At 38.9% G+C, this 24,835-nt stretch overlaps 1 protein-coding gene across 1 annotated transcript; it reads right to left on the reverse strand.

The window, feature by feature from the left end:
* Positions 1 to 4,750: 4,750 nt before the first annotated feature.
* On the reverse strand, positions 4,751 to 23,710 carry LOC123517655 (tetratricopeptide repeat protein 17-like). Its single transcript, XM_045277971.1, has 20 exons — positions 23,525 to 23,710; positions 21,185 to 21,322; positions 20,259 to 20,380; positions 19,989 to 20,100; positions 19,547 to 19,770; positions 17,216 to 17,383; positions 16,330 to 16,449; positions 16,014 to 16,180; positions 15,540 to 15,774; positions 14,816 to 14,956; positions 14,375 to 14,624; positions 13,555 to 13,779; positions 12,983 to 13,171; positions 12,554 to 12,632; positions 12,207 to 12,406; positions 10,219 to 10,628; positions 9,470 to 9,707; positions 6,546 to 6,703; positions 5,958 to 6,063; positions 4,751 to 5,786 (listed from the first exon to the last, which is right to left on the reverse strand). Exons 1-20 carry the CDS (start codon positions 23,642 to 23,644, stop codon positions 5,655 to 5,657), a joined length of 3,534 nt encoding a protein of 1,177 aa, XP_045133906.1. The 5' UTR covers positions 23,645 to 23,710; the 3' UTR covers positions 4,751 to 5,654.
* Between the last annotated feature and the right edge of the window lie 1,125 nt (positions 23,711 to 24,835).

Genomic DNA, 24,835 nt, shown 5'->3' on the forward strand with positions numbered 1-24,835 from the left:
TTGCATTTGTGTTGTGAAGCAAGCTTTCACCAGCAAATGACAGCTCATTTCAAACTTTGCTTGGAATGATTCTGAAGAGAACTGTGGATGTACGTACTTTATACACTCGAGACCAGCTCACATGAACAGCCTTATGAACTAATTCTACCATAGCAACAAAAAGAAAGGCAGTGTGAAGCAATGAAAATTAAGGTTGAAGAATAAAGAATATAATAAAAATTTTACTAATTTCCAGCATCCATATCAACCACAGAATGAACAGCAGAAAAAAAGAGAGAGAGAGAGAGAGAGAGAGAGAGAGAGAGAGAGAGAGAGAGAGAGAGAGAGAGAGAGAGAGAGAGAGAGAGAGAGAGAGAGAGAGAGAGAGAGAGAGAGAGAGAGAGAGAGAGAGAGAGAGAGAGTGAGTTTGGGAAAATGACCACAGTACTTGAAGAATGCCTTCACATCATCACCAGGCATTCTACAGCAACCTGATATCATCTGCAAACTCTGAACAACTCCATTGAAGTCTCACAATAGTCTTTTTTGGCACAAACTATCACAGAATTCAACTCTTCAAAACTTTCTCAATTGTATGCCTTTCATCAAGATTCCAATTTCATTTGCTCCTCCACTTGACTATAAGACCAATCACAGTATAAGAACACCAACATCCAATTGCAGTAAAATCTTGATCTCTTGTAAATGTAGTCAATCAAATAGAATATCTTTTTAGGTTCAGAATTACTTTGGACAATATTTCTACACAGTGACCCACAAATGTTGCACATATCAACTCATATATTTACATTACCAGGAGACTGGCATAATCTCCTCTATGAGGTAGCAATAATCTATTCAAAGTACTACATTATGTAAACTGCTTAAAAAAACTTGTCATTATTTTAATTTGAACTTCTCTTCACTCAATCAAGAATGATCACTGCAAAAATACTTTAATACCTCATCCATATATAACAGATTTATGCCTCAACAGATCACTTCCATCTAATCCTTTTACAATAGATCCTCCTCTCATCTCTATTATTCCTAAAACCTTGAGTAACATATAATCAGGCCTCATTATCAATAAATTTTAAATTAGATAATACTCTAAATGAATATCTGTTGTATAATCTAATTTTTCACATTAAGGCCCAGAAGATTTGGAAGCCTGAACTCAGTACAGTACAACCCACATGATCAGTCAATCAGGATTTTACTGCAATTTCTTTTTTCATACTTATATACATAAATTTCACTTCAAACAGATCTAGTTCCTCTACTTTCAGTTATTATGAAAGTAGTTTCCACTATCAGTTAGATGATAAAACAAGTTTTGAAGTAGTTCATAAATAATTACAAAAATAAACAACACAATTCACCCTCCAAAGAGTACTTCACCAGACTAGACTTCACTGGTCCACCACATTCAGTATCTTATTAATTACATGTAATGACTTAGAAAAGTTATAATGATTATTAACAGAGAAAATATACCACTCATACTGTATGGTGGGAATGTGCATGGTATTCCAGTAATTAATCAATGTACAAACCTATAAATAAATGACTGGCATTGTGTAGTAAACAAACTATTCAAGTGCTGTTCAATGTATAAATGCATTTACATGGCATAATGATAAATCCTGATCAGAACTAAAAATACTGTCAGTTAGCACTACACAAGGTCTCTCATCACAATGAGAGAAGATAAATAGCATTGTGTTTCATCAAACTGAACTATTTAACCAAAAGATATTGTGCTGTATTGTGCTTTGTTATACAAAAATGTATAAACCTTGTTTAGGTTAACATCTCTTGTATGCTTAACTGACTTCCCATGGGAAATATTTTCAGTAATCTGCCTAATATGCCAAAACCTCCAATAATCAAATAACATTAAACAAGTTCAATATGAAAATAATAAAAATAACAAGTAATTTTATAACCAGGGAGAATTATCTAATGCTCCTAATTTGCTCCAGTTGTCTTTACCACAATATTTTCCACTGCACTGCTGACTCACTAGAATTGTCCTCAATTGTACTGGCTTCTATATGCCAAATGATAATCTTTTTTAGTTTTGCATGTCAGTAATTTGCAATGATATGTTGATGCAAAATGATTCTTTCATATAAGTTATAAGTCTCTGACATCCTACTTGTGTCTGATGTCACACCTTCTTGCCCTTGCTTTGAAATATTCTAATACTGAGCCATCATCTAATACTGAGTTAATAACTTCTTCATTACACATTCTTTACATTATTCACAATAACTCTTATCTATGAAAAAACAAAGTTAACAGCATCAAGTATGCAATCAAATGCAGTACTTCTCTCTGCACAAGGAAGAAAATAAAGGCCATAATTACAAGTTGTCATTCAGTATACATCTATCCTATAAGTAAATCGTGATCAGGGTTCATTCTGTTAGCAACACATGTGACATTCCTCTGCAGTTTCAAGCAATACAAGCTAATATATAAAATCACTCCATAATTAGTTGAGCCATGTCATTCAATTTGTTTTTGTTTCTGGATCTATTTGATGAAATTTTATTTCAACATTAACTTAAAAATTTTCAATTATATGGAAATCAATATTCTAAGAATTGTGACTACTGTATTGGGCAATGGTTTCAAATGTTTTCCTTTATTGTCTTTTCTGATCACTTCTTAAATCACATCCAGGAGCATGAGCTACACTGAGAAGGGTACTATGAGCAGTGTCATCCATTTCTGAGTACCATGAGTACCAGGAAACAGCTTTCAGGAAACAAAAATATAAATGTAAATCTTTTCAGCATGAGCTTGATACTCTCATATTTAGTTACTATAATCAACAACACAATATCAAGTAGATTTTCAGAACTTATTACTTTGACATCTGGAGGTTCTATAGCATGTATACATTTAACTAGTTGTATTCATTTAGTTGCAGCACAAAATTTGAGCTACATTTGCATAGTCTTAACTTTCTACCTATATTACAGTAATTCACTCTTATTAGCTGATCAACACTCCTCACTTCCTTAATCTTTTAGAGCGTGTTTGTCAGTATGAGCTCAGAGCTCATACTGACTGATCTTCAGGCAGAGCTCAGACTACCCACACACCGAGACAGGGAGGTCACAATCCCTCAGGACACATCCTTTGCTGCTAGGAAAATAGGGACTACACATTAAGAGGTTCCCCAATTTGCTTCGCCATGCCCAGGATTTGAACCTGGGCTTTCTTGGTTGTGAGCTGAACATGCTACCAATGCACTACATGGTGTCTGTGTGTGTGTGTGTGTGTGTGTGTATTTACCTAGTTGTATTTACCTAGTTGTAGTTTTACAGGGCCTGGGCTTTATGCTCGTGTGGCCCCGTCTCCATATCTACACTTATCCAATTTTTCTTTAAAACTATGTACACTCTTTGCTGACACCACTTCCTCACTCAAACTGTTCCAAGTCTCAACACATCTTTGCAGGAAACTAAATTTTTTAACATCTCTCAGACATCTTCCCTTCCTCAGTTTCTTACTATGCGATCTTGTGCTTCTAATGTCATATTCTTCTCTCAGGATTAGTTTCTCGTTATCTACTTGATCCATTCTGTTAATCAATTTATAAACTTGTATCAGATCCCCTCTCTCTCTTCTCTGTTTCAGGGTTGGTAGATCAATAGCTTTTAGTCTCTCCTCATGTCATCCCTTTAAATTCTGGAAACATTCTTGTAGCCATTTTTTGCAGTCTCTCCAATTTCCTTATGTTTCTTTGTGTGTGTGTGTGTGTGTGTGTGTGTGTGTGTGTGTGTGTGTGTGTGTGTGTGTGTGTGTTTGATCTGCTGCAGTCTCTGACGAGACAGCCAGACGTTACCCTACGGAACGAGCTCAGAGCTCATTATTTCCGATCTTGGGATAGGTCTGAGACCAGGCACACACCACACACCGGGACAACAAGGTCACAACTCCTCGATTTACATCCCGTACCTACTCACTGCTAGGTGAACAGGGGCTACACATGAAAGGAGACACACCCAAATATCTCCATCCGGCCGGGGAATCGAACCCCGGTCATCTGGCTTGTGAAGCCAGCGCTCTAACCACTGAGCTACCAGGCCGTGTGTGTGTGTGTGTGTGTGTTAACATTAAAAGTACAAAGCCCTTCTTAAATACATAGTTTTAGATTGCAGCAATAGCTTAATTCACTTTTGTCCACAGGTTGACCATTGACACTGCAGCATCATGTAATCAGCTGGCTGTATTCTCTATCTCTTAAGGATGCCATATCATATTATCAAGTTGCAGCAAGCAGCCAATGAATGCCAAAATCATAACAGGTTATTGCGGAAATCAAAATATTTACCAGCTATCTTATACATCTTAAAGGTTTAAAGGTGTAAACCTCAGTTAGTCTGAGAAAACAGATCATTTGGGTTCCAAAGTATCAATAGTCAACCTTCACACTAAATTCCTTTTGTATTGAGTATTATATAAGTACTCCATATCCTTAATCCATGGTGTGCTTATAAAGTGCCCTGTAGGCAATATTTTCATGACAGTCCTTAATAAAAGGAACACACCACCTGCCTTCAAAATCAAAATAATGATAATAATAGTAATGATGATGATGATGATGATGATGATGATGATGATGATGATGATGACCATCATAATGATGATGATGATGATGATGATGATGATGATCATGATGACAGCTACAATAATAATAATAATAACTAATAATAATAATAATAATAATAATAATAATAATAATAATAATAATAATAATAATAATAATAATAATAATAACAATAATAAAATTATAAAACTTCTTATCATAACAACAACAATAATAATAATAATAACAGAATACACAAAAATCCTTATATCAAATGAGTATGGGTATGGTCTTCTGTGGGCTTCCCTAGTGACCACACAGACTGGAGGCAGACTTCACTCAGGACAGGTTTAAGATGGGTCAGTTGCAAGGTGACAGAAGCACCTTGGCAGACTATGCAGGATGCAGTGACAACAGTTGTTGGGTTGCCAGATATATCAAAATGAAGGATTTGTCCACCTTCATTGAGATAACTTAAATCAAATATGAAATTCCTACAGAACTAAAAAAGATTTCTGTGGTAGAAAACTTAGCTTAATAGTTTTGGAATAATAGAAAAGACACTACCATCTGTTTGCCATAACTGCCAGAACATGACGAAATGGTGTAGATCTTCCTGGCTATCACTAAGTACTGAAAATGAGTGTGTAAATATTCACTGACAATTTTGAAACTTTTTACCAGGCAAGAAATTCCCAACTAGTTGTTGTTGTCATCAATGTTGCTAATAACTAAATTTGTTAGAAGAACAAGAGTTTCCCAGTAATATGAGTTAGAAAGAAAAAGGAGACTAATAGGACTCAATAGTACATAGAAAACCACAGTAATAGTGTTTTAGCACTATGTGAAAAAGTCCATCTCAAAATCTCCATATTCCCACAAGGAGTCAAGAACAATGGTGTTGCTAATACGCAAGTTCTATACTACTACATTAAAGCTCTGGAAAACACTTCATGATGCACAATGCATATTTTCAACAGTTCAATATTTACATACTCTTCTTGTTAAAAACTTTTAGTGTTATTCCTTTTTAAAAGGAAATATAAAGAAAATAAAGAACAATACTTCAGTTCTTTGCAGAGTTTTCATCCCCAAGCGTTGCACACTGTATTGCTCTTAGTCTGTCCCGAGCCGGCTCAAAGGAAGACTGCAATGCTAAGGTTGACTGATAAAAGGCAGTGGCTTTCTCCATATCACCCTGTTTGAAGAGACAATTAAAGATTAAAAATGGATACATGTTTCATAACAATCTAATTATTGTTTACTTTACTAACTGTTAGCACACATATCACACTGAGAAGCCTCAAGGTACATTACACTAATACATTTCCCTGAAATTCATAACTCTAATCTAGGTTTTTTCACTCACCTTGGCAGCATAAATATTAGCCATTGTAAAATGAATGACTACAAACTTTGGGGATATTTCTAATGCCATGTTTGCTACAACAAGAGCATTATTGTAGAGCCCTGCCCTGAAATTAGAAGAAAAATTAATTCCACTTGATTACCATTTTTGTAACACACATAACAAAGACAGGTGTGCTTAATCACATTTTAAGAGAGATAATGGAATATTGCACTGATTACAATACTAAAATGGAATAAAGCAGTGAATAAAGAAAAAATAATGAAATCCCTTAAAAACCCATGATTCTGAATTTTGAAGGCTTGTAGAATTTAGAATACCAAATAAATTATTCTCAACCTATGATAAGTAGGCATTTCAGATTACTCAGTGGGAAAAAATATGAAGAATGTCTTGGATGAAGAATGTATTGGATTGTTATTTGACATAGCAGATATCTGCTGTCATTACAACAAACTAATGAGCAAATATGTACTGTAACACTCACGCTGAGTATTTCCTATAAGATTCAGAAAAATAATGACAAAGGCATTTATGGCTGGAACATACAGGAAACCACCCAGTGAACAACAATGCTATACTTCTTACCTGTGAAGGATATTTGCCAAGGATATAAGAGGGATGTCCTTCATGTGCCGAGGTGCATAATGGAGGGTATGTCTGAGGCAGTCCACAGCACGCTCCCCGCTGCCCACCACTCTCCAGTACAGGGCTGCTGCTGTTGCCACCACCCATGAGGTCTCATTCTGGAATCACAACAATGTCACTCTCATTATTATTACCTTAACTTACCTGTCCAAATCAATTGAGTATACGACCCATGAAAGACAGAAGCTGCCATGAATGAAGAATTTCAAGCAAGTGATAGATTAAGAGCAGACAAGCATTTGTGATGCATGAAATGGTTCTTTCATAAGTAAGACTTTTAAGATTCACATGTATGCTAAAATACCAAGAACAAGACAAATAATTTCAATTTACATGCTTCATATCTGTAGCCTCAGCTCTTTTGTATAACAGCATCAATCTTAGTATACCTCAATGCATCTCAAAAAGGCTACAAAATACAGAAAAATGTAAAAATATGATACTCAGTGTCATGGTAAGCCCATGCCAGCGAATAAATTCGCAGAAAGAACCAACAGACAATGGCCACGCAAGGCTATGTTCGCCTGTCTTCAAGGTGGAGGAATACATATTGCTGGGAGAAGCTAGTTCAGAAGAACGAGTTATTCTCCCAGCTGATAGTACGTACTGAGATGTGTAATTACATATTGGCTACAATATTAGAATGCTGAGGAGATGACTAGAGTCATTATGGACCTGTAGTAATGAGAAACACCAGATAGGTAATTGGCAACTCTGAGTCTGGCGAGGAGGCCGATGGCGGCACAAGGGTTGCCAACCTCAACCTCAGCGCGATATTTAAATTTCCTCAACAATTTGCTTCTTTCATGTGCACACCATCGAGTTGTGCATATCTGTGGGCGTCTTTGGTGTATAGACGTGTCTGTGCAGAATTGGGATGGTGTTAGAAAGAGGAATGAGGAGAATTAGAGGAAAAGTTATTGTTTAATGGGGTCAAGCCAGGGCACATGACCTGCAGTGGGTCACAAGCATGGCAGTTCAGGTTTACTGTTAGATACATAAAGGGACAAGATAATGTAGGCGCCGACTTTTTTTCACGGCTGATCGCAGAGCCAGCAACTTGCTAAAGTAGAGGTGACGACACTTTGTCGCACGGTCGTCACTGTGGAGAGCAGGGCGCATCATTCTTCGGTTGTGTGTGGTTCAGCTGCATGGTGTGTCTGATGTGTCATGCATGGTTAGTTTAACTTTAATTGCCCTTAGGCAGGTAGCCAGGTAAGATGTTTTAAACCATGTTTGTAATGACACTGACCACACAATACACCTACACTATGTATACAGACAGCACATCACATTACTGTTGTGTTAAATGTGGCTGTTTGTGCCTAATTTTCGCACAGGATTGTTCATAAACGCACTGGAGCTTTTTTTTCCCTAAGTTTTGGTTCTAGTAAAGTAAATGTTGGGTTTTTCTGCTCAAGTACGTTGTGGATATCCACCTGTTGCTGTTCAGTTACATAACACCTTACAGTGTGAATGGTGTATCCAAGAATAGGTGGCTTTGTATTGTGTAACCTGTTTTCTTAGATGTTCAGGATCTGATCACTTGTAGGGTGTCCATATTGCGCGTTGCAAATTTTTCACCTACGAGAAAAATCTCAAAACGGCGGGCGTAATGTCATGGTAAGACCATGTCAGCGAATAAATTCGCAGAAAGAACCAACAGAAGATGCCCACGCAAGGCTATGTTCGCCTGTCTTCAAGGTGGCGAGGAGGCCGATGGTGGCGCAAGGGTTGCCAACCTCAACCTCAGTGCAATATTTAAATTTTCCCAACAATTTGCTTCTTTCATGTGCACAACATCGAGTTGTGCATATCTGTGGGCGTCTTTGGTGTATAGACATGTCTGTGAAGAGTTGGGATGGTGTTAGAAAGAGGAATGAGGAGAATTAGAGGAAAAGTTATTGTTTAGTGGGGTCAAGCCAGGGTGCGTGACCTGCAGTGGGTCACACGCATGGCAGTCTAGTGTGCGACTCGGTGTGAAGTGGGTGTGTTGCTCACAAGGCCGGTAATTTTCTCCGTATATTGCATGTGGCTACGACTCTATCATCTTATCAGGGTGAAACAGCCTCTTAAGATCGATACGATTTGCCGAGCATTGTGCAGAAGCGGAGGAAGTACCGATCTCCCAGATATAGATGGATTATTTTAACTCTGTGTTCACACGTGCTGGAGGCCGCGCCAAGCCACATGTATCAACTGTTTCAGGCTTTGAGAGTGTGTTAAGCAGTGGTTGGGAGCCACGAGCTACATCATTTATTTCAGGCTGTTGTGCAGGGACAGATTAGTGTTTTACAGGTGGTTACCCAGCTGTGAAGAACTGAGATTAACTATTTCTAGAAACATTTGTGTTGTGCGTTCGTGTCCTTTGTCCCCACATGGCGGAGTGATCCCGGAGGCCCTGGAGTCCATGTGGGTGGTCGCTGCCTTTGTACAAGGTAGTGTTCAGTGTTCACGATCTCACACATGGCAGAGTATTGTACCCCAGAGTGGTGGTAAGTCTTTTCTTAGTTATTCTAGGAATATTTAGTGTGTGCCTGTGTGTGCGTGTGTATGTGACCGCATGGTATGTAAGGTATTATTGTAAGTTAACTAATAAAGTGAAAAGCGTAGAAACTGTGTTTTGCTTCTGTGATTACCTGTCTGTGTTGGGTCCCGAGAGTTGCTCCCTTAAAATAAATTCGAAATTGTGAGGATTGTGGGTGCGAGTTGGTTAAGAGGTTTAGATATATATATATTCGCCACGAGAACTCGATTCGAGTGATTTATCTGAATATATTCTGATCACACCTCCATAATCAATCTTCCACCACCCCGCTGCCCTTCCACACTCAGTATTTCCTAAAACAGAAAACTTTTCTCACCTTAGCAAGGGATCTGGCAATCCTGGTAGCCATTAGATCAACAGAGACTGGAGTGCGATCAGTGAGTGTCTGAAGAGCCTCCCTCAGTCCCATCTCTGGGAAGTGAGGTAGCAGATGCCGGTGTCTAATACCAGCCAGGTGATCCAAGGTATGCATAGAGGCTGGCAGGTCCCCTCGACAGATAGGCTCTTCCAGCTGAGTGCCCACAGCAGGACTGGGAACCAGATATTCAGCAATACTGGAACATAAAATGAGTTATAATGAGACCAAAACATAGGATTGAATCAACTGTACATATTAAAAAATAACAAACATTACCCACATGCAAAAATATGTGCTGAAAAGTTAGTAAAAGAAGATGTATGTCAAAGACAAAAGAAAAAAAAGAGGATAATATAAAGACACAAATAATTAAATTTGTCTTACAAACATAACAAAGAAATGGAACCAATAATAGAAAACATTTGCACAATATTTAGTGAATTTTGCAATTTTTCTATTTCTCTTTGCTTTATGAGGACATGATATAAATACTAAATCACTATAACAGAATATTCTAATCATTGAACATGTAAGCAACTGATGTAAAGGAAACAGTCAAGATCTCTATCCCATGAAAACAAAGGTGAAATGAAATATAATGATAAAGGTGACAGTGTGACAGCAAAGGATAGCAATACTGTATTCTATGATCACACTACTGGCCATTGATGAAACTCAAACTTTTCCAAAAAGAAACTATTTCTTACTCTATGCTTTTGGCTGAGACAGAAAGCCAGGTGGAGGTGAAGTGCTTGACATCGCTGAGCTTGTTGGCTCTATCACACACATGAGGTGGAGGCGGAGGAGAGGCTACCCTCTCTCGCACCCGCAGCAGCACATCAGGTAAGGGGTCATCTTCTACCACTGCTGTGTCAGACCCACTCATGGAACTGCTGCTGCTGCTGCTGCTGCTAGCTCCATTGCTGCCGCTACCATTGCCATTACTACTACTGCTACTGCTGCCACTGCTGCTGCCACCAGTACTACTACTACTACTGCCACTGCTGAAGCTGTTGCTGCCTCCCACACTCTCAGACCCACTGGCACTGAATGATGCTGAGGACTCCTCAGTACTCACCCCAATGCGCACATGGATTTGTTTATTGGTGGAGCTAACCTGCAGTTATGAATATAAAAGACAGGAGTGAAAAATAAAACAAAGCAGAAAAATTCATATGTTAAGAGACAATAAAAATTTTAAGGCTTACATGAAATATGCTGTGGTAAATAAATGCACAATATCTTTTGTAAGAGTTTGTGGTTTGTGTGCATTAGTCTGTGCATTACAATGAGTAACACAAGTTTCTGCAGGTATTCCAAGAGGTGAAAATACAAATTATTCCAAGTAAAAAAAGATTTTCTATACACAAATGCATTCTGAGGCATTGTTTAGCTGTGGTATGAAATTCAGGTGTGGGTCCATGGTGGATCAATAATATACCTATCTCTCTCCCTCTCTCTCTCTCTCTCTCTCTCTCTCTCTCTCTCTCTCTCTCTCTCTCTCTCTCTCTACATCACTAAACATTTCTCCATTTCACAGGGGATTTACTTTTTTCCATTCTTACTTTCAATTTAATTTTCGTAATACTTCTTGTAATGCCACTCTCACACATTCTCTCAAGGTCCTTAAATCATCTTTTGATGTTGCAGCGTCACACAGTGGTAAAGGCAGCGTCACTTTTCCGTCAACTTTTTCTGTCAACTTTTGTTGACGCTGGTCATCACACACAAGCTCACTTCCGCCTTTGTCGCATTTGTCAACTGTAAACAAACATGGCAGCCCCTTCACCCCCAGCAACCCGTTGCTATTTTTGGCCTTTATTGCTCTCTATGAGAAACTCTTCAGACAACTTTGTCCACTCATAAACAACAGAGCAGCTCATCTTGGCCAGTTGCTACTTGGAAGTTCTGCCTTGGAGCACCACAGACCCACAGAAATGTAAACAAACAACTGAGCCACTTTTCACTGCTAAGCCAGAACAAAATATATATACACACAAATATATCTACATCTATTTAAGAAGATTCTATTAATTTAAGATTATAGCATCATTCCAATTAACAAGAAAATAAATTTCATTATAAAAGTGTTCATTAGAAACCATAGATCTTAATTTCACTAAAAATTGGTGCTAGAAGAAAACGGTGTGTTCCGCCTGACTCAAGACGACGGAAAGACTTGACAGAAGAGTAAAAAAACAACGGAAATCATCTGGGACGACGGAAAAAGTGCTAGTGTGACGCCGCCTTAAGAGTTTTAGCCTTCCACTACCCCCAGGATGCAAAGTAACATTTCATATCTATTCATTACTAGATGATTAGTGTTGCAGTATGAGGGAAGACGATTCCTAATATTGTTTTCTGCCCAGTCTGGGAGTTGAATACTAGTACATCTTGGTTGTGACTCAAACACACTAATCCTTACATCAGCAAGTTACTTCATCCTTGTCAAATAACACCAAGCCTTATATAAACACTTTTACATGTATCACCTCTATACAATATAAGCATATTTTAACTAAATGAATGATCTCCACAACTACAAGTCTAGCTCTTTAACAATCATTTCATCTCCATGTCTCATTAAAGTTTTTCTATAGAACATATTTTCTAAAAAATCAGATCCTGCATCACAACCAACCTTCATTTCCTGAAAATATGAAGTGAATTGAGTGAGAGAATCCCTAGAGGTTACCTTGGTGTCTGGTCCCTGTGGGTCTTCTATTTTTTTGATGGAGTCCTCTGCCATCTCACGGTCTGTAGGGCCTAATGGTTCCCCTTCCTCCACCTCCTCTTCCTTTTCTTTCTCAATTCCTTTTTCCTTCTCATCTTCCACTTCCTCTACTTCATCAGCTTCATTATCAAGATCTAAACTTATGACCTCTTCCAAGCCATCTGTTTAAAGACATCTTATGATTATATTTTAAGTTTAACATGTGTCTTTTCAAAGATTCTGCAAATATCAATGCTATAATTCAATCATACTTTCATATATTATTCAATAAATACAAGCTCAACATGAATGGCAGATTCTTATCTTACTCTTATCTTCCACAGATGTGTCAAGAGTAGCCTGGCAACCTCCATCAGTTGTGCAAACACCTTCCTCCATGCCTCCATGCTGCATCCACCAGAACAACCATTTTTGTATTATCTTATTCTTCATTATTTCACAACATTCAGGTTCAACACTAAAGAGCAAATTAGTTTCAAAACAATACCATGATTAAAGTTTCACTATTCAAGTCTTGCAGTACTAGAAACAAGAGCAGAGAAACATACAAATAACTAATAAAACAATATTAGATTCAGATGTCCTTCAATCTATACTTTACTTCTTATTCTATCTTGTGTTAAAACACACCTAAAGCATATCAGAATAAAAAACTTTTAGCATCTTGAATTAAAGACATCATGGTATATAAAATATTTCAATTAAATGCATGAAAATATTTCATCTTGTATCTTCACCTGGTTCTGGCAGGTGGGCAAGGGGTGTGTGGAGCGAGGAGGCCGTGTGTGGCAGGCAAGAGCAGTAAGATATTGGAGAGCAGATGAATGAGTGGGTGAAGCTGCTAACACCCTCTCATAGTGATGCCAAGCGCCCGTCAGGTTGCCCTTCCCGCAATAAAGGTTGGCCAACAAAAAATTGGTTTCAGGCTGAAAACAATGTTAAAAATCAATCTCATTCACTTTCTTACAATTTCAAACAACATTAGTGTACGGACCTAGATTTGTAAAGTTTCTAAACAGATGCCAATGGTGAGAAGAGAATGGATGGCAAGGATAATGAGGGTGCTCACATGCATAAAAAGTACCTATATGTGGGTAAGACATGGAGAAATATAACAAAGATGGGAGTGATCATGAAAACAAGACAGCACAGAGGAACTAAAGTGAGCTAAAGAATGTGAATGCAAGACAGTCTTTAATAAAATTATACAAAAAATAAGGTTGTGATGATTATAATAGACTTTCTATGCTGGCAAGAGGCCTATACAATGAACACCACACAAGAGGAAAAAATTCCTGAAGTGCACTACCTCATGGTCTGCCACACTCATGGCCTGAAGGGTGAGGGTGAGGGCATCATCAATGTGCCCAGCTGTGTACAGAAGTGCTGCCAAGTTCACCAGTGGCACATCCCGCCATTCTTCAGGAGCTGTGGCCACTGCCCGCCGCAAGCATTCAATGCCATTGTAAAGGTTCCCGTGCACCCTCCAGTACAACCCTGCCAAGTTGTACAGCAGCCACTGTGGCCCAACACCCTGTGGCAAATGGCAATAGTCTAAGAAACTTTTTATTAAGGAAGATATTATGTGACCTTCATTTGTTCTAGTGGGACACAACACTTACAGACATAGTATTAAAAATACCCCTTTCCCCTCTTATTCCTTGGCTAATTTTCATAAGCTATTTACCTAGAGATCATCAACTTAATGTGTTATTTCAAATAATATCATGTATATTAGGGAATATTTAGTAAAAAATGCATTGTCTCTTCTTTTCTCAGAATTATTGGTTTGAAAGGGCTGCCAACACTAATCTCGGCTATCGCTGTAATCCCTAGGCACGGATAGGCGGTTCTCATCTACTCCAGCTCTCAATATTGACATTGGGAACAGGATGGGAAAGCAGAATATTACTATTATGGCTGTAGCTCTTTCAAATGCTAAAAAAAAAAAAATACATTAACATGATGAGGGGACTTCAGCAACAACTTGTCAAAAAATATATTGCAGTTTCTACACTTCATGTGCATTACATTTATTCAGGGTTACACGGACACTGCCTGGAGGTCTTTCACTGAATTCACCCACAATTGGTACTCCATCATTCCCCATTAATATGGAATAGTCATACCTTTTTCATCGCACTGCTGATGCGCTGGCCAATCTCTGCTTCCATGCCCTGGTGGCCGTACTTGAGAAGGTAAGGCACTGCATGGGGGTCTCGACTGCGAGTAGTGAGAGTGTGCCGCTCCTTGATGCCGGGAATGTCATCAATGCCTTCAACTGTATCTGTCAGTCGCTCACAGATGGGAGGATGCCATGGGAGGGGATGCTCCTCGCTGAAGCTCACATCAATGTCATCACTCAGAAAGCGATCCACACTAAAACAGTACAATAAAGTTGCCATCACTATTATCATCTAGTATTTCCCCTTTACTTAGCTTGACCATTCCTCAATCTTCATCACTGTGCTTCCTTAACATAGCCTTGTTTATTAAAAAAATATGAATATATTCACTCCTTTCCAAAAGATAGAACTTATCCATTAGACATAAAAGAAAATAATTCTTACGAGAATCCTTTGTTCTCTGCAGGAAGAAAGACTGAAGGAAAATCATCCCACTGAGGCAAAGGAGCAGCCTTCTCACACTGTTCAGCTGTAGGAAATCCTTCACCAAGTGCCATGTCCAGCACTCCTGTCCCTCCACCATTCCTGGAAAGGAGAAAGGTTAGGATTCTCATCATCAAAATCCTTCAATTATATAGATCTCATACATAATTTGATCTACTTTAATGCTTACCCCATTAACTCATTCAAGGGAGGTAGCCACTACAGAAGTCTAGTTATCTTTACTTTGTATTCTGGATCTTATGTTACTTTTTATGGAGAATTAATAAATGTGCCATGTTTAATTAACAAAGTAAAATTACCTGATTCCTCACAGATGTCTCTAACAATCCTAATATCCCTCACATATTTCCTGATTCCAGTTTTTTTGTCTTCCTAGATACCTACGAAACATTTCATGATGATATGTAAAACACAAATACACTCGATCCAAACTGTAACCCAGATACAGAAGCGCATTACTTCTTGCAACCTAAAACCATTTTGTATATGATCCAAGAGGGAAAAATTCATTTAACTACACAATATTTACAACAATCTTGCAATTCTGCACAAAGATTAGTAACTAAAGGTATTTGTAAATAATAAGGTTGGTGATGAAGCTTATTGTGAATTGTAAAGATATAAAATAAAACTTCTTTTATGTGAGCTTTCCTTCTTCCTGTACCTATAAGTTTTAGCTGGGTGTAGGGGTGTTATCTGAGGCATCTGTGACATCAGTAATGGTTTCCTTTTCAGCACATGTTGGCCCAGCCTCAGTGCTTCAGACTCCACTGTATGCAAAAGACTTTGGAGATCCAACAACAGCTCTGATGGGGAGCCCCGCTGTTCCAGCTGATCTCTCCTCATGTTACAACTGAGAAATGTATGTCCATCTTGCTGGTACTGAAAACAGTCTTGCCCTGAAAATATTGAAGATAAGTTTATCACAAACAATACAAGCATCATATACATACAAGTAAATGGTAAATGAGAGGGCTAAGGTATGTATGGATGAAGTGTATGAACAGGAACAAGTGAAGACACTGCTTTGATGGAGTTGCTACAATCATTGTAATGTATTGCTAAACCAGCAAATGGAATAAAGAAACAAGAAACACAACTGACAGAAGGTTATCATTAGCTGTGCTGGTTCACCCACCTCTTCCATCTGTGCTTTCCCTTATTTTCTGTTCTTCATATTCCAATCGGGATTCTAATTTCATTTCTGGTGTTGCCTGTTCCAGAAGCAATTTTTGCTGCAATGACAACCACTCCTCATGACGCTTCTGGTAGTCTCTTAACTCCCCTAGTGTTCTCTGGAGTGACCTGCATCATAAAAACAAGCAGTGAATACAGACATTATTCTTCTATCTTGGCCATGGAGTAAACAGCTTGGCCATATCTCCTTACAACACAGAATAAATCAGTATATTACTTCTGTTAAGTAACATAACCTTTCCGCCTAAACTACTCACTGGTGCTGGTTCTCCAATGCTGCCTCCAGCTTAGAATGGCATAGAACAGCATGCTTTCTTCGTCGCAAACTCTGATCTCCTGGAGACATATATAGAGCATTTTCAAAGCACAACACAGATCTGTCACAAAAAGAAAACCAAAGTTATAACGAGACATCATTACTAGTAAAGGAAATTTTATTAAAATCCCACCAGCAAGAAAACAGATTTAAACAAGTACTACAAGTACAGACACTCAAACCACTTGTAATATGTATGACTATTCCTAAAATATGTTCTTCCATAACAAAGCTACAACCACACACAGAATGGCCCAATGAGCTATGTCACTCACCAACAGTCAAAGGGAAAGGAAAAAAACATCCATGGATATTTGTATCAAACAATAACATGTCTGGAGCAACTACAATCTCATCTAATGCTGGTACACCCACCAGTACAAGAAATGTTATACTTGGCAACATATATGTCACTATGTGCATAAAAATAATTCACAATAAGGTTAATGTAGTGAAATAAATCTTTCCTCTGGTACATACATAAAAATGGCACTTTTTATATAAAAAGGGCACCAGCAAAGGGAAACAAAACCAGGTACTAAAAAAAGAGACCCACTGAAGTGCCAGTCTCCATACAGTTAGATGGGATAATCAAGAGCATCTTGAAACCTCCCTGTTGGAAGAATTCAGGTCATAGGAAGGTTTCAACACAGAAGTAGGCAAGGAGTTCCAAAGTTTACCAGAGAAATTACCATAACTGGTACTAATAAATGTGGGGTGCTGCTTACAGACTGTCACTAACTCTCTTTCTTATTGAGTTCCAAGTGGAAAATAGTTAAAGCATTTTATCAATCATAATAAGAATATTGCACAATACAGAAACTTACACATTATAGAAGGCCAATGTCGCATACACGTTGCCCAGGGTGATGTGGGCCATAGGGGAGTTACGGAAGTGGTCAATGGCGGCATGAAGGACCAACACTGCCTCATCAGACCGACGTGCTCGGTGTAGGATGTTGCCAAGGTGAACTTTTGGTATGTATCGAAAGTGTCTGAAGGGAAATGTGCATAATGTACATTTTATTTACACATATCATACAAATCATACTGCATTAAGAATTGCTTGTACAGGTAGTCCTCGATTTATACGAATTTACTTTATACGAATTCAGAGTAATACGGTGTCCAAAAATAGTGGTTATTCATCACACTGTACGAATTCCTCAGAATTATACGGTTTCAAGAAAGTTAAAATTCGCGCGGCGATTTAGTTCAGAAATGCAGCCACAAGGTGTCACTTGCTAGCTGTTTCCCGCCACCCGCATCCCTCTCACCCTCAAGCAGCCTCATTGTTCACCTACGCGTGGTTGTGGCAACATCTCCCTCTCTCGTGCCTAATGTTTACCTGGCTCCCAAGCGTCCCTCTCCATCTCCAGCTGGCGGTGATACGCCTAAGAGAGCAAGGAAGACATATACACTGGAGGAAAAGCTGGAAGTCTTGGACAGGGCAGAAAAAGGCCAGCAAAACAGTGTTATTCAGACCACATTGGGCATGAACAAAGCCACTATAAGGACCATAAAACGCAACGCAACGAAGATCTGAGAATCAGCTAAGGCAGGAGCTCCACTCAAAGGTAGCCAGTCATCCTATGCTCATCCTGTGGAGATGCAGAGAATGGAGAAGATGCTAGCTACGTGGATTGAGCACCAAAATAAGACCCGTGTGCCCATCAGCTTGGCGCTAATCAAAGCAAGGGCTGTGTCAATCTATGACACCATCGAAGGGGAGAAGAAGCCATTCATTGCCAGTAATGGCTGGTTCAACAACTTTCAGAAGAGGTACGGTTTCTACAACCTGAAGATGGTAGGGGAAGCATCTTCAGCAGATGCTCAAGCTGCAGCGGAGTATCCTGCTGTGCTGCAGAAAATTATAGAAAACAGCGATTATTCCCCAAAGCAAGTTTTCAACATTGACGACTTGCTACAGTCACATACAGAAGAGCTCTCCAATGAAGATCTTTTAGACATAAAAAAAGAGAGAGTGAAGATAATGGAAGAGGCAAAGGTGGTAGCAGCAGCAGCAACAGACACACTGGGACAACCTCAGCGAGCCCTCACAGCAGCCAACTTGTCTGAGTGTATGGACTTGTTGGTGCAGTCAATGAAAATTCTCGAAGAAAATTACCCAAATATTGAAAGAAGCACCACCGTCATCAGAGGGGTCATGGAAAAAATTACGTGCTATGAGGTTCTTCTCAAAGAAAAACAACAAAAGAAAAAATAGCAATCAATAACAAGCTTCTTCAGACCGCACACACCAAGTCAAGTAACAGAATCAGAGACAGACGACAACAATGGTGACACATCAGAGGAGGATGTAGCAAAATAGAGGAAGAAGGTACTAATAAAATAATTTTGTGTTTAAACATTTCCCTTTTTCATAGTCATTTTTATGTCTTTGTAAGTTTATTAATAAAAACATTAATAAGAATAATAGAAATGTGTTTAATGCAAAATGTATACGTACAGTGAAAGATTATTTGATTTTGAACACATCCTTCAAAGTCTAGTGGTGGTGGTGGTGGTGGTGGTGGTGGTGGTGGTGGTGGTGGTGGTGGTGGTGGTGGTGGTGGTGGTGGTGGTGGTGGTGGTGATGGTAGTGGTAGTGGTGCAAGGACGCCCCTGAGCCTCGCCCTGGAGGGCGAGGCTGTTCAACCAAGGGACGAAGTGGATGTGATGGGAGTCACGCTCATGAGGATCACATGGCTGCTTGATGGAAAGGGGCTGGAGGTACTGTACAAAGCTCAGGTCTGCTCCTTTATACTAAAAAAAAGTCTAGGGAGTTGGGTATTCATTCCATACTTTATACGATCTTTACTTTATATGGTCCCTCTGGAACACATCTACCGTATAAATCGAGGACTACCTGTATATATGATTTTGGCTTGCAATTAATTTCAAAACAAAAAAAATAACCAAGCAACAGTTCATATCTAAAAAAAAATAAATAAAAATAAATAAAAATTTTTAAAAATTTAAGTGAGGAAACCTGTAAGTCAAGGTTTATGTGTCCATAAACTGGTAGCATAGCACCATCACTTTCAAATACTCATAAATTCTTTTTTTTTTAAAGAAGCTACAACTATATTAAAAAGCAAATGATCAAATATAACAATGGAATGCAATTGGCAATGAACTCAGGAAGGCAGCCTTACCTTGGAGCAAAGTGAAGTGCCCTCCTCACACACTCTACAGCCTGGTAGGGTTCGGCCTTCACCCTCCAGTACTGAGTGGCCAGGGAATACAGAACCCAGGAGGTGGCATTCTTCACCAGTCCAGTGGCAACCCGATGGCCCCACACAGATACATTTCCTTCACCTCCCACGGCAGATAGCTCCTCCTCAATGCTGGCCGTTAGGTTGTCTCGGGAACGCACGCCCTGTTAGAAAAGAGATCATTTTTTTTATCATATAAGCAATGCATACTTTTAATTACCTTTAAACTTTGAATCATAATGCAAATATTCTTACATGACTTGTTGATAAGTATTGATTTTATCGCAAAGTTAGCTAAGTAATTTTTGTAGCCTGGTATGAATATAATGACAGCAACTGTCTCCTAATACAAACTAAAAACTAAAATGTTAATGGTATACACCTCAAGGTGTTCGTAGGCCATCATGGAGAAAGGCAGCTCAAAGGTGAGGACACATTCTGGTTCTAACAGTGCCTCAGACTCTCCAGGAGGAGTTCCAAGGTGTTCCTCAAGCCTGCCAATAAAATCTTGTTACATTCAACTATGAAATACACATCAACACACTAAATGAGTACTTAGGCTGAAAATATATATCATCACCATCATCACACAAAAACAATTGCTTATATTACCAACAATACATCATAAAAAAATACATTATTAAACACGAACCTGATGCCAGCACTCTCCATGTTAACCACTGTGCTGGCATAAAGGTCAAACTCTGTTAGAGGTCGTCCAGCCAAGACACAGTCAGAATCAGTGCGATATATTCTTTCCTCTAACTGTGTGTCCTGCAAATGCAATAAGAATTCTTTGCACAACTCTGTATGTGCAAAACATAATGCCCTATTCTGAAACATCTTTATATTCTTTTTTATACAAAAGAAGAGGACTAGCCATGGGCAACAAAAATATAAAGAAAAGGCCCACTCAATTGCCGATCTCCTCATAGAGCCGATAGGATTAGCCACAGGATAAGGATAAATGTCTTGAAACCTCCCTCTTGAATGAAGTCAAGTCATAGGAAGTTGGAAATACAGACATAAGCAGGGAATTCCAGAGTTTACTAGAGAATGCTATGAAAGACTGAAAGTACTCATTAATTCTTGTGTTAGAGAGTTGGACAGAATAGAGGTGAGAGGAAGAAGAAAGCCTTGTACAGCAATGCAGCAGGAGGAGGGGAGGCATGCATATACCAAGATCAAAAGAGCAGTATTTATGAAAATAGTGATAAAATATAGCAAGAGATGCAACATTCCAACAGTGAGAAAAGTTAAAGACAGTCAGTTAGAGGAGGAAAATTGATGATACAAAAAGCTTTTGATTTTACTCTATCTAATAAAACTGTGTGACTGGAACATGATAGAGATACCAAGAAAATCATGAAAAAAATAGAATGAATTACCAATCAGAAGTCTAACACCTAATATGATATTAATAACAATCACAAGTGTGATGCATCACTTTCCCTTGTTTTATAAAGCATTATATCAATAAAACATAATGACTTCTTGTGTTGATCAGGAAGTGGAGATTCATACTAGAATGATGAAACAATCATTCACACAAGGAACTGAATCATACAATCGACTGACCTTGTCTTCGTTACGGTCAATTTGTGACTTTTGGGAAACAAGTTCTCTCTTCAGGGACTCCACCTGCATGGCCCGCTGCTCCTGCTGGGCCAGTGCCAAGAAGTCGTACGGCCGCCGCAGCTGGAATATGGAGTCCATCTGAAAGTACATTTATCTCATCATTTTTCCTTTCTTAATTCAAGCAGATATTGACATTATTCCTAAAGGAAATACAAAATATTAAGTACTGTAACATCAGATAATAAACTGATTGATTTCATTAAAGCAGAAATACTGTATAGTAAACATTCTTAAGATAAAAGGAACTGTGACCAAGAATAAAGCATGGTAGTTCTTTTGAGTTAGCAGCTTAACAAACCAGCTATTATTTCCCATTATTGATGCACTAGTAGCTACATGACCAAGAGATTGATATATGGCAATTACCATTCATGAGTCTGCTGTGTTCTTGAAAGAGAATCTCTTCTTAGTGTAAAGCAGCAGCATATACCTGCTTTCCCAACCCTAAAATCCTAGTTTGCAACAATGCTCTGAGAACTGTTCTGCATAGTGAAAATATCTACAAAATGGATGTATCAAATGAAGCTACAATCTTATCTTACAAGTACAGTAGCAGGACAGTCAAGGCCAATCACACTCCACTCAAACTGGTAATCATCCTGGCCTAAAGCAAGGTGAAACTCTTGATTCCATTAGTGTCCTAGCTGAAATTCAGACCCCAGCATGGGTCTTTTATAACCAATATATTCCACCTTCAGATCAAGTTTATAGTGCTTCTACAATGCTCCAAGGGAGAAAATCACACAATTTGCAAATATAATTAAATTTAACATGCTTTTGTTAAATGTAGCCTAACATACCCAACAATATGTCACTTCCGCACCTAAAGATGGATTCAGTAACAAGCAAATTAGGAACTGCTAATTGCAAGAATGTGAGGAGGTATTCTTCTGATCATTCTTGGAATGACTACTATTTCTGAGTTAGAGACTCATCCCTGTGTGCTTAATGGCAGAAAATTATAATGTAAAAAGAAAAAAAATAAATTGTATAAGTTCGTTCGCTTTCTTACTCCACTGCCTTCAACAAGCTGGCATTTGTAGTGTGTGAGGGGAAACAGGATCAATATTTCTCGATAATAAGTCTGTTCCTCATTCCTCCAATCCTAATATACTATTACAGCCATACTAGTGGTAGTGAGCAAGGGATCGGAGACGTCCACACGTAGGTTCGAATCCCACCACGTACAGCCTTAAACACTTTGCCATTTGTCGAGTGGTTTAAAGTTACCTAAATGTCACCATGATACCCAGGTTCTACGTGGTTACACCCAAGATGAACTTGGGTGGTGATTTGGGCCCTAATATGAATACCATTATAAATAAAACTGCCTGCGCCACTTATGGGCGAAAGCTGAACAGTGCTTCCATCATAGCTACTCTTCCAGTGAGCCTACAGGCACTATAGGCCTTAACGTTAAAAAAAAAAAAAAGAAAAGTCACATGCCTCCATATTTTAATGCTCATGGAAATGTCACCGAGCTTTTTACATGACATGTGAGTCTCATGTGTGTATGTAATGCTTACAGACCTCATTTCCAGAACAGCTGAAAAATGTTAGTGCGATTTGAAACAAAATTATGATTTTCTATGAGTGATGAATGTTGGTGAAATGCATACATAATTACAAGGAAACATTCAATAAAATCATAAAAGATATATGCATGCATCAATAAAATAGTAGGTAAACCAAAAGATTTCATTAAATTAGTCACCATCAAATTTAAAATAAAATAAACCAAAAGATTTCATTAAATTAGTCACCATCAAATTTAAAATAAAATCTATCTCAATTAGTCAATTTTTTTCTAGATGGATGCAGTTTTCTAAAAATTTGTAACATATCCATCAAATTCTAGAGACAAGTGATCTGCTGTGGCGATCCCGGGAGAGGAATTAAGTAAAATATTCAGAAGTAATAGATTATTATTGAAAAGCGATTTGGAATGATACGCAATTGATGTCTTAACCAGTGTGGACATCACCAACTGGAAAATGCCGTTCCATATGTGTGTAAGGTAAGCTGTAATAATGCAGAGTGGTTTGTTTACACCGACACCCATCAGCTGACAGGCCAATGATTCTAGTTCAGATAGAGCTCTTTACACTCTCCTGAATCTTTCCTAACAAGTTTTCGACATCAGAATGCAATGAATCACACAAAATTCTCTAAAAGAAAGCAATATGCATATTTTACAAATATGAAATGTCAAAAACATCATACACAACCCGGCCTGCACTCTTATCATGCCGGTGCACAGCAGAAATAACTGCTTCTCACCTGTGCCTGAATCTTGTCATCTTCAGTAACGACCCAGTGTGTGGTGCAATACGCCTTTAATACGAAAAAGGTGTAAATGCCGAGAAGTAAGCAGCGGACACTGAACCTGCCCCCCGCCATCCTTCACGTTGTGTTGACGTCGTTAACTCGCCGCCAGAACGCCGCATCCTCCACTTCACACTGAGCCCCTCCACCTCTCCATAGCGCTGCACTGTTAACTCACCATTTGTTGCACACCATATGGATTACATCATATATAGGAAATATCTAAAATATACATTCTTTTCATGAGAAAAAAAACCTATCCAGAGTATTGACAGCGTTACCATAGCAACGCTTGGATAGCTATCGCTGCTTAATGACCCAATTCGCAGTTTTACTTTTCCTAGGAATGAAATACAGATCCCAGGCACTCACCACAGGGCCAATAGTGATTTCTCAAAATAACTAACTGATTATCACACATTATCGATTTTCAACAAACTTAAGACTACCGTAAATAAGAATATTCTTTGATATTAAGACACTTCTATCCCTGTCTCTATTTTTGCCCTCATTACGGATATGTTAAGTTGATTTTGCTTTGTTTTCTTTTCTATGTTAGCATTTCTTAAATTCACACTCCTAGCAAAAATGACTATATTTTACTTGATTATTTCCAGTGATTAAAATATTTTTTTTCGTATTAAGTGCATCACACACACACACACACACACACACACATAGGCAAGTCTCTTAATGTGTGGCCCTGTTCACCTAGCAGTAAATAGGTACGGGATGTAACTCGAGGGGTTGTGGTCTCGCTTTCCCGGTGTGTGGAGTGTGTTATGTGGTCTCAGTCCTACCCGAAGATCGGTCTATGAGCTTTGAGTTCGCTCCGTAATGGGGAAGGTTGGCTGGGTGACCAGCAGACAACCGAGGTGAATCACACACCGCGTAGTGTAGTGGTTAGCACGCTCGACTCACAACCGAGAGGGTCCGGGTTCGAGTCCCGGAAAGCGGCGAGGCAAATGGGCAAGCCTCTTAATGTGTAGCCCCTGTTCATCTAGCAATAGATAGGTAAGGGATGTAACTCGAGGGGTTGTGGCCTCGCTTTCCCGATGGAGTGTGTTGTGGTCTCAGTCCTACCCAAAGATCGGTCATGAGCTCTGAGGTCGCTCCGTAGTAGGGAAGACTGGTTGGGTGACCAGCAGACGACCGTGGTGGTGGTAGTGAACACACACACACACACACACACACACACACACACACACACACACACACTTCCAAATTCTTAGATAAGACAAATACAAGGAAGTAACAAGAAGTAAA

This window comes from Portunus trituberculatus, chromosome 42 (assembly GCF_017591435.1).
Source record: "Portunus trituberculatus isolate SZX2019 chromosome 42, ASM1759143v1, whole genome shotgun sequence".
NCBI lineage: Eukaryota > Metazoa > Arthropoda > Malacostraca > Decapoda > Portunidae > Portunus > Portunus trituberculatus.